Source organism: Silene latifolia, chromosome 4 (assembly GCF_048544455.1).
Source record: "Silene latifolia isolate original U9 population chromosome 4, ASM4854445v1, whole genome shotgun sequence".
NCBI classification, from domain to species: Eukaryota; Viridiplantae; Streptophyta; class Magnoliopsida; order Caryophyllales; family Caryophyllaceae; genus Silene; species Silene latifolia.
The window spans coordinates 64,779,864-64,798,519 of NC_133529.1; the positions used below are offsets into that span (position 1 = coordinate 64,779,864).

An 18,656-nucleotide genomic window follows, 5' to 3' on the forward strand; every position below is an offset into this window, starting at 1 on the left:
CTTTACTTGACTGAGAGGTTGTCTTTGTGTTGGTGTTTTACTATTAAGGACAATACTCATATAAGCCTAAAATAAGTGCTCCATGTTGTTGCTACTAATATCACCATTAGATGTAGCCATGTTGAGGTAACTTATTCTTAGGTTTATTAACCCAGATTTGCCGCTACCAAGGGCAATACATGTTGAGGTACTCATTTTTTTAAATTCCTGAGTTTCCATGTTATGTCTCCTCTTGATGAGGCATTTATATGTGGTCAAGTTACTCAATGAAGAAAATTTGCTTGCTGAGAGTAACAATGCATTCATCATAAAAACTTAAAATGTCATTCATAGGCCATTCCAAAATGAGTGCTTACATGGTTCATTGCTTCCTAAAATAGTCTCTTACAAAGTTCAATAATTAAATTAAAAACATTAGGTTCTTATGTTTGACTTGATAAACTTCCATGTCTAAGACCTTCTTGATGACAGTTTCTCAAACAAACAACAACCTAACTTGTTCAAAAGGGGACTTGTATGCCTAGGTCCAACATTAATTGATCTAGTTCACCTATCAATCCACATGTAATTAAAAACTGAATGTATTCTTTCACCAGGTCTTCATCAACTGTTAAATCTCTAGGAAGTGTCCCTTGTCTTCTTGGTGCTGCCTTTGCCAAGTGTGGTAGTGGATAGTTATTGTGCCCTCTTTTTTGCATAATTTCCACCATACAAGCTTGTAAACTCAAAAACACATTGTCTAGTGTTTCAGTTGTTTCTGATTCATATGCTTCTGTTACCTTATTCACCAACTCTTCAACTGTCTTTGCTGTATTTTCATCTTGTAAATATTGAATGGATCTAAAGAAACCTAAGTCTAAGATGTTCAAATCAGGTGACTGAGCTGGTTGTTGTGTTAATTTGATGTTAAACCCATCTGAAGTGGCTGCCTCCATGAAATCTCTCTCTTTCCCATTTATATGAGGCTTAACATTATCTTGTTGAATATGAATTTCTTTTGATGCAGATGCTGGCCATTTTTGTTTAATGGCTGGTATCACTAAGTTGATCAATGTATGTTTTGTAACTGCCTTTGTGATAGATTCAATAAGTTTTGTGACTATTGTACCAGCCACCCTATTCTTGCTCTTTCTTTTTGCTGGTTCTTGGTAAGTAAATGGCCATATACCAAGCTTTCCATCAAACAAAACTTCTCCATTCTCTTTGTATGTTGCTCTTGAAACAGCTACTAAGAACATGACCTTTGTTATGTACCTCTTGTTTTTACAACTACTATAAGGAATTGCTTCATTGCTGCCAATGTAGTATCTACATTTTGGATTGGTCATATAAAACCATTTTTCATCAATGTGAATGATGTGACTCATATCCTTGAATATTACACACCTCAATAGCCTATCAAAGACTAATTTGCCCATCACAAAATGCAACCTAATGTACTTGTGGTCTTCACTCAATGCTGGATGTATTCAACTTGTGTGAGACTTAATGAGGCCTTGTTTTACCCGTCTATGACAGGTAGATGGTGAATGCCCAATTGCCTTCCCCAACCTCTTCAAAGTTGTTTTCTTAGACACATCAAGTGCGACTATGGCCTCTATTGGACAAGGTAACCTATCTTTCCCCTTCTTTCCCTTTATTTTGCTCCTCACATTGATAAGCACTTCAGCTTCTCTCTGTTTTTTTTGTTGCTGACCATATAATAAAAATAGATTTCCTTGTGACATTGAACATGTTTGCCACTTCATTCATCTTCCCATGTGCAGGTTTACCGTTTTTGCAACTCTCAAACAACAAGCAAGCGACTCTATGCCTCTGATCGTCCGTGAGATTTGGTTTTTTCATAGTCTAAATAGTTGGAGTGTAATTTTACTGATTTTTTTGTAATGGTTGTAATTTTCTGAGAAGTTTTTAAAGTAGTTTTGTGTAATTTTATTAGGAAGTGTTGAGAAATATGTAATGGTCTTGGTTATGTAATCCTATTGAGTATGTGTGTGTTTTCTGATCTTTAAAGTGATGTTATTTGGTGGGAGATTCAAAGTTTCATCTGAAAATTTCATTTCCCCCCACTTTTTCCCACTCTTTTTACCCCAACTTGTACTCCCTCTGTTTATTAAAAACTAGGTACAATTAACAAATTGGTGGGAGGGTTATGCCTTGCCCCACCTATTAACAAAAGTACTTTATTTGTTTTTTTTTTTGCGTGCAAACACCCGAAGGCACTTTATTTGTTAATTAAACATAAAAATTGCAACTAATCTTCTTATCTTGGTTGTTGAGCCAAAAGTAAATGGGTAGATCATTGTACAATGGAGGAAGTACTTAATATTGTATTATTCATTATGGGCAGGACATGAATCTGATAGCTTAATTAGTGTGTTTTTTTAGGGGTAGGAGTAGGGGTATGCTGGCTTCTGGGGAGGGAGTAAGTTTCTTGAGGGGTGGGTTAATCTCTGACGCTTTAGAGTGCAATTTAGAGAATATAAGCAGATATCGTTAGGGAAAATTGTTCAGGGATAGGGATGAGGTTTGTTACGATGAGTTTAGGTTGTTTAGTTTGGTGGGAATTGGGAGGGTGAATGCACGTGGAAAAATAGTTGATATGGTGCACAATATTTGAAAAGGTAAATAGATAAATTTTATTTGAAGGAAATACTATGAGGAAATGAAAAATGTAAACATACTACAAATATAGGCTAAATGTCTCTGAAGTATCGTGTATATAAACGCATAACTTTTGTACGTTTTATATAACGGGGGAAAAACTATTTTGGAGAGCGAAAAGGGAGTAAGGAAGAAAATGAGAGAAATGGGGAATGACAAAAGAGGGTTTTGATGACTATAAGTAGTTTATATTGAATTGATTAATATTGATCTATTTCAAGTCATGTAACTTACTTACACTTTGTTTGCAAAAATAAAAATATAAAGGAAAAGAGAAGAAATAAGATGGAGGGATAAAAGGGACGATGGAAATATTTGATGTGACTCCTATTTACGCACATTTAGTCCCCTAACTAGCCTAGTTTCTATGCTTTTTAGTATGTATTAGGATCGTTTCTTGTCTTTAGCCTCCTTCTATGCATATTCTTTGGGGTTTGGTGTCCTTTGTAGGGGAAGAGCATTAACCTTGCCTAAATGGAGTGAAGCGGAGCTAAATTGATGATATCTAACGACCAAGCATCAAAGAGGAGACTAATACCAAAGACCTAAGTCAATAAAGCAAAGAAAAGGGGCAATGATGAAGACCCCCACGAGCCCTCAACGATCCCCACAGATCTTGAGGCGGTCAAAGAAGGAGAAACCATGTTGGCTCACAATCCGAGCGGCTCAAGCCCAATCCGGGCGTCGCAGCAGCTAATCCGGGCGTCCCGAGCTTAGGACGAGCATCTCCCCCTACAGTTTAAGCACCAAAACAAAGTCAAGACGTGGGGCTCCTCTTCAGACTTGTGAGGCTCCTTCTAAAAGGGTCTAATCGTCATTTAAGCCCTTAGTTAACCTAATCATTGTATCACTATAAATACCTCATTTGTAATAATCAAGAGACTAAGCCCTCTTAGTGGAGGCAAAGCTCTCATTAGGAGTAGATTAGAATAGATTAGCATTTAATCTTTCCACAAATTATACATTACACTTTCCTTAATTATTGTTCAAGGCTTATTATTGGGTAATTGAAGATTATTGGGTTATTATTGGAGAATTGACAACTCTTCATCAATCAATCAAGTTCTCTTCTATTATTCTTTGCTTTATATTTGGATCATCCTTAAGTTGGTATAATCTCTTTTACCCTTTGCTTAATTAATTATTGCTTTACCTATTCACCATGTTTAAACTTGTTAATATGATTGACACCCTTATTAGCATGTTTACCATGACCATGAGTGAGTAGTCTTCTAGCTAGGGTTAATGGGGGATTATGGGAACTATAACATGGGGGTAGATTCATACTTAATCTAATATGTTTCCATAAGATTGCTTGCTTGTTGTAGTGTTAACCTATGCACATGTTATGCTTGATAAAAATGCTAGACTATGAAACCTTGCATTTATACATCTCTTATCTATTCAACAAGACTTGTTAGATGTAAACTAACTCGAGTCTTGTGAGACCATGCATAGAAGTGAGTAGGAAGAAAGTAAGTCGACTTGTAGGTGTTTTAGAGTCTTGACGACTCGGCTCCGGGACCCTAATCTTCCTATGAATCGTAAGACATAAACTAACTCGATTCTACTACAACAATAATTGCTTGCATCTATGTAAGTATATTTGTATGATCACCACCATGAATCCCCTATAAGCCCATGACACCCTAGTACCCTTAATCAATTGTTTACATCTCTTAATTTATTGCTAGTTTTACTTTATTGCTTCTATTAGTTTAGACTCACCAACTCCAACCCAAATCAATTGTGACACTAGCATAAATTGAGATAGATAGACTTAGAACCCAAAGCACACCGTCCCGTGGATCGACCTCGACTTAACCATTATCTAGTAGTTTGTTGAGATTATAAATGTGTTTGATTGAGTGAAAAACGACTCGCTCACCATCAAAATGGCGCCGTTGCCGGGGACGGTGTTTTGTGATTAAGTTCTTACTTGTTTGTCTATTTTTAAGTGTGCTTTAACCTTGAGGAACTTGTTCCTCAAGGTCGTTCTTACCGTTTTTATGTAGTTTTCGTGTTTGTAGTTGTTTCCTTGTCTTAGCTATGATGATGGCTCAAGACTTGACATATGAAGTATGTGGTGGAGCTTTTGAGTATGACTATGGGTATGGGGAGTTTGAGGAGCAAGTCAACACAAACCTACCTTACAACTCATGCAATGAAAATCCTAACTACTACCCAAACTTTTCCCACCAAATCACCACACCCAATACCCACTTTACAACCAATTCCAAATGCCACAATATGACCACTTTCACACCCACACACAACAAGGAGATGAGCATAAATTTGACATTCAAAATATGGTTCTCCAAATGATGAGAGACCAACAAAATTTCTTCACACAAGAAGAAAGCCAAAATAGGGTCAATGTTCTTCAAAGCATTGCTACCTATGGTGAGGAGTTGGCAATTCGAATTACCCAAATGAAGGACACCCAACCAACCACTCCTCACCAATTCTTGAGCATTGACCATGAATGCGAATTTGCGGTAATAACCTTTGATGAAGAAGATGTGAAATGGGAAAAGCCAATCTCCTTGAGCTCTTATGAGTATGAAAGTGTGGTATTTGACGAAGAAGACATGAGGTTGAGTAAGCCAAATACTCTCAGCCTTTGTGAGTATGAGGGTGTGACTTTTGACGTGAACATTGAGATTGTGGAGGAAGAATTATTGAGGAGAAACAAAGCCACTATTTATGATTCATATGGAGAAAGCGATAACAACGCATATATGGAAGAAGATGATGAGGGAAAAATGGACTCGAATGAAGAATGGAGTCATGGGATTAGCTTGCTTGAGGAACCCATCCTTGAGAAGTTTGAAGATTATTTCAATGAAGAGGAAGAATGTCTCCTCCTTATTGAACATGAGGACCTTCTCACACCCACTATGGAGCCCATGATAGTTGGATATGACATTATGGACCTTCTCACGAAAGTCAAATCATCATACAAGAATTACTTAGTTGAGAAGCTCAAAAACAAATCTAAGAGGGAGCCCACTCATGAAAACTTGGCACCCATAATCCCAACTTCCGAGACACCCCATCATCAATGACATAAAAGTTCACCTTCCATCCTTGGAGGGTCGATTAGTCCAAGCATTTGCGTCATCAACTTTGGAAGAAATAGGAGCAATCGGAAAACCCCCTATGCCAAGAATCTCAAGTTTGCTAGTTGCAAGAGCCGGGAAGGCCATCATGACAAAGCAAAGGAGAAGGGGAAGGAGTTCAAAGGGAGGTCCCTCATGGATTGGCCCTACTCTATTATGAAATGGCTCAAAACTTATTCGTGCTTACTTGAGGACCATTCACAAGCATTTGACCAACTATTGAGAGCATTGAGCTCTATGGATAATGAAATTCGTCATTTCAACTTAGTTTGGTGGAGTCCTATCTCAAACCACCGTTTGTAATATATTCTTTCCAATTTCCAAATTGTACCATAATAGTTGCATTGTACATATTTCCTTTAGTCCCTACTTGAGAGATGTGAGGGAGAGTTCTCATCTACTCTTTGAGCCATTTTTCAGGAAAAGAAAAGATAAGAAGGGATCACAAAAGGGTGCAAGGGAAAGGCTTGACCCAAAGGCTTCAAAATCCGCCAGGACGCCCGTCCTAAGAGCAAGACGCTCGTACCTGGAAGAAATGAAGAAAAGCTTGCTGGTTAAAAATCCGCCCGACTTTTGCCCACGCCGCCCACCTCAACTCTTAAGTCGCCCGGACAGACACCAGGACGCTCGACCTGAACTCCAACTCAAGGCAAAGAATTTCACTGGATGGGAATCTGCGCGGTTCTTCCTGAGGACGCCCGTCCCAGTCCACGAGTCGCTCGGACCGACTTCAAGACGCCCGGGTCAGAACAAAAATTTGCAGGTCTCTTTCACAGGACGCCCGAACCCAGCCCATGACCCGCTCGTCCCAGCACCTTTCTTCGATATAAACGTCCCCCACCATCCCTATTCCCTTACCTTATCAACATCACAACCACATCTCATCATCCTCCTTATAATCCCCATCACAAAAACTAGAGCTGATCAAGTGCGGGTCGGCCCGTTCGGCCCAGCCCGTCCGGCCCGCTAAAATAGCGGGCTTGGACAAGAAAAACAAAAAATTAAACGGGTAACGGACAAGAAAATTAGGTCCGCTAGAATAAATGGACGGGGTTGGACTAAACAAAATTGCCCATGGGCGGCCCGCTAGGCCCACTATTAAAAGTAACCTCATAAAAGTCCTCAAAAACCCTCAATCCTCAAACCTTCTCTGCTAATTTCATTTACAATTTGTACACTCTAAAGTAATTAGGTAGCGCAAATGAATACTTATGCCTTACGTATAAGTGGAAGATTGTCGGTATTTACACTTTTCGTATAAAGATTCTTCAAGAATGGACGACATGCTAACGCGATTGTCGTATAAACATAGTACCTTTTAAGTATTTATTACACGGGAGTGTATGTAACCGCTAACAATGCCGCACAAAGAGCAAGGAAAAAATGAACTTTTGATGTTTGTAGTAGAACATTGTCAAACTTGTGTTTTTTCCAAAATCTAGTAAACTTATCTTTTAAAAATTAGTATACTTTCTTAAGGGTAAGCTTTTAAAGACAATTGTTAAGTTTTAGTGGGATGTAGCGATAACAAACTCGTGTTTTAATAGAAACACTAATTTCTGTATTTGATTTTAGTCAAGCCCGCGGGCCGGCCCGCTCTTTTGAAGTGGGCGGGTACGGACAGTGAAAACTGGCCCGCTTAGCGGGCTCGGGCTATAAAATAAGGCCCGTCGGATACTTTTTTAGCAGTTGGGCCCGGCCCGTCTCTGACCCAAGCCCGCTTTCGATCAGCTCTAACATAAACCTCGTCACAATCATCAATCCAAGGTTTGTGAACAAGTCCCCACCAACCACGTCAAGCAAGGATGAATCTAAGGAGCAAAAGCAATAAGGCCGCCGAGACCTCACCCAAACGCTGAAAGGCTGCCACTTCAACCACCTCAATGGAGGTAAGGGGCCGGGAGAATGAGATGATACCGGAGGTTGAAAAACTTGAGCATTTCCCGGAGGGATATTTTGTCAAGAACGAACACCGTCAACGATTTGAGCAATTGCTAGGTAAGGCCTATGAACCCACTCAATTCATTGATCTTGAGGTGTTAGAAACACTTGGTATAAGGCATCAAACGGAGGTATTCTTCAATGGCTTGGGTCTTGAGAAGATGTTCTATGCCCATGAGGACACTTACTTGAGCCTCACACTAGAGTTTTTGTGTAGCCTCCGTGTTGTCACTAATCGACAAAAGAATGTCGGTATGGAGTTCCGCCTTTGCAATACGGATCATAGAATAACCTTAGACCACTTTGCGAGGATCTTTGGTCTTGAGGTATCAAAGAATGACACCGACAAGCCCTCCAACTTTATTGTTAACCACCTTTGGAGGGCTATTTTGGGAAGGGAATTCAATTCTTACAAACAATGCTATACTTTTGCAATCCAACATCCGGTGTTTAGGATTAGTGAACGGTTCATGGCCGGAATATAAACGGAAGACTAGAACAAGACAAGTGTACCCTTCTTAATTTAACCTTCCTAGAGTCTTATTTGAATGTACAAGGGATGCGGCCTTACAACTTCAACACCCCCCTTGAGATGATTACAAGGTTTAATGATTTTGCAAAGGGGAATTCCGCAATTAAAACCTTCGTGATGGGAGGCCTAATAACAATTTTGGCCAATGAACTTTGCCCCGGGTTCAACTTTGATGGAAGATATGCCAAGCTCGAGGGGAGCACTTTGATCGATGAGCACACTATCTTCTACCACCACCGGTGGTGTAGATACAATGAGGCCGGGAGTGTCGAATGGTTCACTAAGGGATGCACACCACTTGTCCTCACGGGGTGGAACATACCACCCATGAGCCCCGCTTGAGCCGGTACTCACCAAGGCCAAGCTACCTCCTTCCCATTGAAATACTTGACCATCCACCACCAAGGGAAGAAGTGCCTCATCGACCTCGTGAATTGCCAGAATGGGGTGATACGCCACCATCTTATGTACCTATTCCACCCTACCCCACACCACATGTACCATTCACTCCTCAAGATCCGGGAGCTCCTTCCATATGCGAATTGATGAAGCTCATGAAAAATGTTGATCTTAGAGTGCACGACAGGAGGGTTGACAACTACTTGGCCCAATACTCCTCCTACTACAACATGGCTCAACAAGGGTACATCAACCCTAGAGGCCCTCATCCATCTTGGGCTCAACCGCATCTCTTGTTCCCTAACTACGACAACCAAGGAGGGAACTTTGGCGAACAAAGTGGGGGATTCTATGGCCAAGGAGGAGGCTATGACCAAGGAGGATATAGCGGGCATGTAGGCCCCGATGATGACGAGTAAAGTGGTTAGTCACACCACCTCCATTTGTATGATACTCTCCTCTCTCTCTCTCTTTTTTGTATAATTGCATTGCGTTTTAGATTAGCTTGCATTGTAATATATCCCACATAATTCACGTAGTTAGTTGCATATAGATTAGAATTCATGCATAGTCACTAATGACCCAACCTCATTTCTCCTACACTAGAAATAGTGCTTAAATCGGTTTGGGGAGGTTTGATCATAGGTGACCTAAGCATTTACTTAGAACATGCATCATTTAGTGTAGTTTAGATTGCATTCATTTGCTATATATGTCATATAGAATTGCATTTAGTTAGAGCATGCATTCATTCATATCATTGCATTTGCATTTGTACTTCATTTTCATAAAACTTTAAAAATCCAAAAAACATGTATTTCTTTTTCATTCCTACTCCTACATGTACATTGAGGACAATGTCCAAAATAAAGTGGGGGATGGGAATTTATATTCCAAAATACATAAAAATTGAAAAATTTCGAAAAAACTCAAAAATATGTTCTTTTTCGAAAAAAATCAAAAATATGTTCTTTAATTTCATAAAAACAAAACCTATAAAAATTTAAAAATTTCAAAAACCATAAACATGTTCTTTCCTTTGTAGTGTAAAATTGTATATATTGTATATATTTGTTTGTTTGTTTGTTTGTCACTCTTATCCCATTGGGTCGACTACGCCACATTTGAGGCATGAAGGAAATAGAAGACCGCATAGTATGATCTTTCCAAATCTCCTTCCTCCTTTTCATATGTTAATGACAATGTGGCTATATTTTGATTGATGCGGTATGAAACAATGTGTTGCTAAGAGTTTGCATCTAGATTATATGGCATAATAGTTGATAGAAGCATATGTATTAGGTTGTATATATGATAGTTGCATCATGGCATGTAGTTGCGTGGTTAGAAAATTTTGTGAAAATGCCTATTTGGGAAGCTTGGCAAGTGTATATAAGGTCCTTGTAGATAATTTTTCTCCTTGAGACTTTGTTTGCTAGAATACTCTCAAGACACCCTAGGATGTGTCGTACTAGTATCCTTTGACCCATGGACTAAGGCCTAGTCAAGAGTACCTTGTGGTGTGATAACTCCTTGTCTACCGTTTATTCCAAGGTGACCCTTGATGCCATGCAACCGTCCTTACACTTCTATCATCATTTTTTGTCAACAAAAAGGGAATGGGCACAAAAACATCAAATTGAGTTCAAGTACCAAATCGAAATCAAATATTTGCAAATTGCATCAAATGAAAAGAGGAGCAAAAATAGACTCCTATGCTTTAATAGAAGTACCCTTGCTAAAAATGGGGTTACTTTGAAAAATGTTCAAAAATGCAAAATTGAAATTGCCAAGTATCAAAATGCCAAACATCAAAAATGGCATGAAATGTTCTCCAATGTCAAATGCTAAAAAAATGGGGTGGGGGTGGGGAGGGAGGAATAAACCCAAAAGCAAACAACTACCATGAATCTCATACACTTTTAAACCCTTTTATCCATTGATGATCCTTTCTTTGTTGCATGGTGGAGAGGGGACGACCCTTCTTCTTGTCTAGGCAAGAGGGGGAATTCCGCGATCCTACAGTGTTTTCTAACATCATAGGGACTTGGCTCTTGACAAAAGCATTTAGCAATTGTGGACAAAAGCAACCTAGTTTAACACAACTTGGAGGTGAGTTGTTTGTATCCTCTTGGACTTAGTAACTAGGAGAACCAATATCAATGATAGAGTGTGTACCCTTGAATTGTTTCCCTCGTAGGTGATTTCTGCCACTTAGATGAGGAAAGTGGGTATTCTTTTGTAGATGCATCCGTTACTTGTTTTGTGTGCTTAATGCTTGGATGTATCGCCATTTTGGAAAGCCCCACCTTGCCTTGAAATAAGGCATCTTACCTCATGGATGTCTTGTTGTGAGTTGAAGGGGCGGAGTGAGACCCGCTAATTGTCTCACATCGGCTATATTATAAGATTAGTATAAATAAAGGTCATAGTTTTAGTCACCTCTTTACTCAGGACGAGCAAAGGTTCGATTTGGGGATATTTGATGTGACTCCTATTTACGCACATTTAGTCCCCTAACTAGCCTAGTTCCTATGATTTTTAGTACGTATTAGGATCGTTTCTTGTCTTTAGCCTCCTTCTATGTGTATTCTTTGGGGTTTGGTGTCCTTTGTAGGGGAAGAGCATTAACCTTGCCTAAATGGAGTGAAGCGGAGCTAAATTGATGATATCTAACGACCAAGCATCAAAGAGTAGACTAATACCAAAGACCTAAGTCAATAAAGCAAAGAAAAGGGGCAATGATGAATACCCCCACGACCCCTCAACGATCCCCACGGATCTTGAGGCAGTCAAAGAAGGAGAAACCATGTTGGCTCACAATCCGAGCGGCTCAAGCCCAATCCGGGCGACTCAGCAGCTAATTCGGGCATCCCTAGCTTAGGACGAGCGTCTCCCCCTGCAGTTTAAGCACCAAAACAAAGTCAAGACGTGGGGCTCCTCTTGAGACTTGTGAGGCTCTAATATCCTTCTAAAAGGGTCTGATCGTCATTTAAGCCCTTAGTTAACCTAATCATTGTATCACTATAAATACCTCATTTGTAATAATCAAGAGACTAAGCCCTCTTAGTGGAGGCAAAGCTCTCATTAGGAGTAGATTATAATAGATTAGCATTTAATCTTTCCACAAATTACACATTAATCTTTCCTTAATTATTGTTCAAGACTTATTATTGGGTAATTGAAGATTATTGGGTTATTATTGGAGAATTGACAAATCTTCATCAATCAATCAAGTTCTGTTCTATTATTCTTTGCTTTATATTTGGATCGTCCTTAAGTTGGTATAATCTCTTTTACCCTTTGCTTAATTAATTATTGCTTTACTCATTCACCATGTTTAAACTTGTTAATATGATTGACACCCTTATTAGCATGTTTACCATGACCATGAGTGAGTAGTCTTCTAGCTATGGTTAATGGGGGATTAGGGGAACTATAACATGGGGGTAGATTCATACTTAATCTAATATGTTTTCATAAGATTGCTTGCTTGTTGTAGTGTTAACCTATGCACATGTTATGCTTGATAAAATGCTAGACTATGAAACCTTGCATTTATACATCTCTTATCTATTCAACAAGACTTGTAAGATATAAACTAACTCGAGTCTTGTTAGACCATGCATAGAAGTGAGTAGGAAGAAAGTAAGTCGACTTGTAGGTATTGTAGAGTCTTGACGACTCGGCTTCGGGACCCAAATCTTCCTATATATGAATCATAAGACGTAAACTAACTCGATTCCACTACAACAATAATTGCTTGCATCTATGTAAATATAATTGTATGATCACCACCATGAATCCCCTATAAGCCCATGACACCCTAGTACCCTTAATCAATTGTTTACATCTCTTAATTTATTGCTAGTTTTACTTTATTGCTTCTATTAGTTTAGACTCACCAACTCTAACCCAAATCAATTGTGACACTAGCATAAATTGAGATAGATAGACTTAGAACCCAAAGCACACCATCCTGTGGATCGACCTCGACTTAACCACTATATAGTAGTTTGTTGAGATTATAAATGTGTTTGATTGAGTGAACTACGACTCACTCACCATCAATATTGAAAATGGAATATGATAAGTTTGTTTCAAATTTATCCTATGTTTGTGGGATTTTGGTTTGTATTTGAGATGAAAATAGATCTCACTATTTATATTTTCATCATCTCTCTATTTTATCTCATTGGTTAATAAAACTCGAAATAAGTAATGCAAGGCACTATAGTTGCAATTTATCTTAGTATCCGTGCAACGCACGGGAATGAAAACTAGTTGTTGAGTAAAGCCGTCTCTTAGCATAAGATCAGCCCATTTAACCAAGAAGCCCAACATAAAAGAAAATAAATAAACATAAATTCTAATTATAGACGGGAGATATCCGTCTATATTTATAGACGGCATTGTTGTTAAATTCCCGATTCGGATAGAAGGATCTTACGATTGTACGATTCAAAAAGTGGTGACCGATCCCGATCCTAGGTAGGATCTTACGATTCAATTTGTCTCAAAGTTTTTTAAAGTAGAATCTTAACCCGATCCTACGATTATACGACTCGATCCTACATTATTAACATTTCAATTTTTTATGTTACAAAAATTTTTTATATGACTTTTAAGTTAAAAATCTACAATAAATGATAATAATTAGTAGGTACATGCTAAGATAATAGTGTTTTGAGATTCAAACACGAGATTCTAACATATTTTGATAACATAAGTATGTATTTTAGTTAATTTGTAAGATCTTACGATTCTATGATCCGATCCTACCGATTCGATCCTAAAAAGCGCATCGATCCAATGTAGGATCTCGATCCTAACAACATTGATAGACGGGCCAAATATCCACCCACTTTAAGCATAAGACAAGTAACAAGTTGTATGGTGGGTCCCAAAAATATCACCACTTTAAGCATATTTGACCCGTCTTTCATTTTAGACGGATATATCCGTCTATAGTGAGACTAATTGATAAATAAATCACATTAAAAAAAAAAAAACAATCTCATCAACAATTATCCCCACGAATGTACTTGGCCTTCACCTCTCTCAACTCTCTTATTAGCCCACCTGTAACTTCATCCTCTCCAATCAGCTATTGATACCACCTAGATTTAATAACCTTTGACCCGACTACCTTCGATCTTCGCATAGCTTTTTCACATAAGTATTCATCTCAAGCAATGAGTTTCTTGTTTAAAACTTTCAGTTTTCAAGCTAAAATTGGTAGTCAATATCTAAAAATTTTAGTTGACTTGTAACCGGAAGAAACAAAATAAAAACTTGATTTTCCTTCATTATCATATAGAGTTTTCAAGCTAAAATTGAGAATCTAAAATAAAAACCTTTGAAATCTAGGTCACTTAAAATTCCGATTTTATTGAAGTAGAGATTTTTATAGTAATCTAGAACCCGAATTCAATTAAAATTCCAAGTTCTTAATATAAAAATATGGGTATTCAAGTTAAAACAATAAATTGAGTTTAGGAGTATAGAATTTCAATCTTAAAACCAGAATTATCAAGATCAAATTTGAACCTAGGTAGTTGACGATTTGGCCTTCGCAGTGACTGTGATCTTCAATATTCGTAATCTATAGAAGGCGGTGAGGATGTGTGTATTCCCCTATAAATCTAATGGAAAACAGTGGCGGAAACACTGTCGAATAGGATTAAATTACACATCGATAAAATAAATATTCAAATTCGGATTCTTATAAATAAAATCCACGGGAAACATTCTCGAAATGGTAAGTCAATACAACTGCCACTTTTGCTAAAAAGGGCTAAAAATTAAAACCTCAAAAGTGTGTAACAAATCTAACATAAATAAAATGAAATGCAAAGTAGGATCTCTAAATACTCGCTAGCTCACTCTCCAATCCCAGCAGAACCAACATCTCTCATGTTATATACTTCTATTCAACTCCACTCTACCATATTTCCATTTTAATCCATTCAATATTTCAACTCCACTATACCACTTTCCAAATAAAGCAAGCCAAATGACCCATTTGTCCTAATTACAATCCCATATTTACAACTATTGCCACTACTTGGCCCACTACAACTAACCATCAAAACCCACCCTAATACTAATCTGGTCCAATTAATAACCCCTAACCCAATCCACTAAACTAATCCTTTCCTCCAAATTTCCCTAACCCAGTCCAATATACCCCATTATACCCGTTCAAAATTTTGGACTTAACATCCCATTTCACTCCTCAAATCTAACTACTCCTCTCCCACTCACTAGAATATTCAGAAAACCCTAAAAATCTCTTTCTCTCTCTCTCTCTAAATCCGCCTCCATCAGACTTTTCCCTCACCATTCTCTCTTGCAAGATCTACTCTCTTTTACACCTATTTTCCATAAATTTTCATTCTCTTTCAACATTCATCCCTATATTTCATCTTATTTCAGTCTTCTTTGTTATATCTCCATGGCACCTCGACATGCAAACTGTGGGAAAGAGTGCCTTCAATGTGTTCTTGAATTTGTCCCTTTTATTGTTAATTTTACGATTTTTTTATTTCTTAATTGAATGTTCATTTTTTTCAATGTTCATAAAATGATGTGTTCTTGATTTTATTGTTAGGGTTTCCGTTTAAATTTCTGTATTTTTATTTTAGTTGGTGTTATTGTCTTTGTTTGATTTTCTAAATTTGGTGTAGATTATTATTTAATGATATTTTGTATTTGTGTTTAACAATTTTTTTGGTTTAGATTTATTGTTTACTATTATTGTTTCTGTTAGATTTTTTTTGTTAGATTTATTGTTTGGTGTTATTATTTCTGTTAGGTTTATTTTTTATTTAGATTTATTGTTTGATGTTATTGTTTCTGTTAAATTTAATGGATGATTTGTTTGTCTTATTGTCTCTGTTTGATTGATTTTTTGGTGTAGATTTATTGTTTAGTAGTATTATTTCTGTTGGATTAATTTTTTGGTGTCGCTGTTAGATTTAATGGAGGATTTGTTGTTCTTTGCAGCTGCCTCCTTGATGGCACCATGAGAAAGCTTACCATTTTGTGACTTTTGAAGCAAATAAGTGGCTACTTTAGACCTCCGTTCTTCTGTCATGCACTTAAAGCCCATTTTGGATGATGTAATCAAATGTTGGCTGTGTAATTTATTGTAGAAAACCTGTGTAATTTATTTTTGAAATGTTGTAATTTAAGGTTGTGTAAAGTTTTTTTTTTTTGTTTGTTATTGAATAAGGGATGTAATTTAATGAAGAGGAAAATGTTGTAATTTATGGTGTGTAAACACTGGTTTGTACTTTGAATTGATGTTATTTGGGGGGGGGAATCAAACAATGGCTTTTGGGGGGGATTTTCGAACACTTGCATTTTTTATGGGAATAGTGTGTAATGTTGTGCCTAATGCCCCACAATTTCAGAATTAATAAAGCATATTCTTTTATTGCCTTTGTACTTTTATTACTTTTATAATTGCTTCTTGAAATTAGTGCGAATCTCAATATGCTAGATTGGAGTTGAATGAAGGAAGTACATAACACACACAATCAGTAGGGAGTAACTCAGGCGTTCTCCCAGCCACATTTCATCGAGTTAAACAAGCAATGCTAATATAACAAAATACTTGAAAACCGAAAACGTTAATAAATCAACATATGTTTAAAACATAATAAAGTAATAAACATTTGTACACCAAACATAGTTCAAAAGATTAAGTACAAGTTATCAATATCTCAATTCTTCTTATAGAAATTAGCTTCGAAAACTAAGAGTTCGCAAATAAATCCAAGTACTTGGCTCAGAGGCTACATTTAAAGCATATCCAACGTTCGATACCAATATGTCCAGCTCAGAGGTTACCTTTAAACCATGTCCAAGAGACCAATACACAACACACAAGTATTGTAATACTCCGCATTTAATATTTATATGATAATAATATTTTATTATATTTAGCGAGTTGGGCTTGAGACGGAATAATAATAATACGATACATGTTTGTATATATGTAAACCATACTAGCTACCCATATACATATACCCTTCACCCTACCTTATCCACCCAACCCTATCCATTTGTAATCCACCAAAATCCACCATCAAATTAGAGAGAGGAAAGAAGAGAGAAAAAGAAAAGAAAAGGGAGATTGTCTTTTGTCCCTCCGCCTTGAGATTGTAAGGTAAATCGTCTTATACTAGCCTTTATATTATTTTATTCATACCGTTGACCCGCCTTGACCCCGACTCATCCTTGACCCGTCATTTACCACCTATTAATGGCCGTTGACCACCCAAATAAGGGTTTGATCGAGTTAATATACATGTTTATAGCTGTTTTGTGCGACGGTCTTAAGACGCATTTTTGATCCACCATTCGTGGTTGTTTTGGGCGGACCTTGGGTGGGTTGTGTCGAGGGTAGTGAGGAGGAGTTAGTGGTGGCCTTGGGTGGTGGGTTAGGTGGCTGTGGTGGTCGGAATCTGGGGTAGAAGGTAGGGTGTACGGACTTTTTAGTCGTGAGTCATTATTGGGTTTTGTTGGTGGCTATCGTGGTTGCTGCCATTGTCATTGTCATGTGGGTGTGCGGGGTGGTTGTCGGTGGTGGCTGAAGGAGGGAACGGTGGTGGCTGGCGGCTTGGTTGGTGGTGGTTGGCGTGTTGTTGTTGTTGTTTGGTGTCGTGTCTTTACGGGCGTGTGTCGGGTTGTGGCCGTGGGTTGCTGCTACTGGCCGTGGCCACCATGGCTGGTGGTGGTCCGTGGTGGCAGCGGTAGGTGGTGGTCGGAGTTGGGGGTAGTTGGGTGTGTAGTGAGTCGGATTTTGGGTAAATGTATAAAACGGGTTTAATTAGTTGTATACGTATTCGTATACATATTAGATTAGTATGTTTGTACGTATTCGTATACGTATTAGATTGGTATATTTATACATATTTGTATTATTATCATATTTTAGGAAATGGGTTTTGTGAGACGGTTTTACGAGACGAACCTAGCTTGTGTGACGGATTGCTTATGCGGATTTACTGTGAGGTAGGTTTATCCTACTCAGTTTCATTGTCGTATTTGTTTTTAAAAGGTGTCTTTTGTCATTTAATTGCAATGAGTGAGTCGTATTGCATGTTGTTGGTCATGATGACTCGACGAGTCGGGATATTGAAGAACCGGTAACCATGACATGTTTGGCATGTTATGGTGTTTATAGTCTGTCATGAATTTCATATTGTGACGGTTGTGATTGTATATGTTGGAGGATTTGTGTTGTTGTTGTTTTGGAGACGTAAGACGGTTGGGAGACCATCTTGCACTTAGTCGCCTCTTGGAGCTTCCCACTCCAAGGGGGGGTGTGCACATTAATGGCTTGAGTTACGGAAGGACTCGTGTGGTTGAGACACGACGTCTGGCAGGGGATCCGGTTGGCTTCCGGACCCGGTACGTCTGGGCGTGTCCCGGTACCTGTTTGTGGTTATGGTATGTCTGGGCGTGTCCATATACTAGTGTGGTTGTCGGTATGTCTGGGCTTGTCCCAGTACCGTGGTGGAGATTTCTTGACAGTGGTTCATTCATATCATAGTCATGTTGTATGTTCACACACTCGAGTCGAGTCACACTTTATTTATTTAAATGAAACTGACGGTTGTTGTGTTTGTGTAATTGTCTCCTATCTCTTTTGGGGTGGCCTGTGTCGATCCATATAATATCCTTTGGTAATATGGGGAGCAAGTTAAGTACAGGTTGTTTTGATAGCACGCGGGAGACGGGACGAGCTTGATGAGTCACGAGACGAGTCTAGTTGATTAGAAGAGTATAGTTGTCACGAGTTGTACTTTTATTCATTTGTTTATGTTTATGTAAATCATCAACCATTACATTAATAAAATGTTCTTTGATTGGAGTTTTGAAACCCTACCTCGGGAAATTAAGATGGTAACGCTCCAATTATCTTGGCCGGATAGTTGGGGTGTTACAAAGTGGTATCAGAGCGACGATTTTGGAACCTAAAACCA

At 38.2% G+C, this 18,656-nt stretch overlaps 1 protein-coding gene across 1 annotated transcript; it reads right to left on the reverse strand.

Annotated features, from left to right (window-relative positions):
• Positions 1–500: 500 nt before the first annotated feature.
• On the reverse strand, positions 501–1,328 carry LOC141651591 (uncharacterized). The gene has a single exon (XM_074459295.1). It carries the CDS (start codon positions 1,326–1,328, stop codon positions 501–503), a length of 828 nt encoding a protein of 275 aa, XP_074315396.1.
• Positions 1,329–18,656: the final 17,328 nt, after the last annotated feature.

What these genes read in the sequence shown, in the direction of transcription:
- LOC141651591 (XM_074459295.1), bottom strand. Translation starts at nt 1,328, where the DNA reads ATGACCAATCCAAAATGTAGATACTACATTGGCAGCAATGAAGCAATT.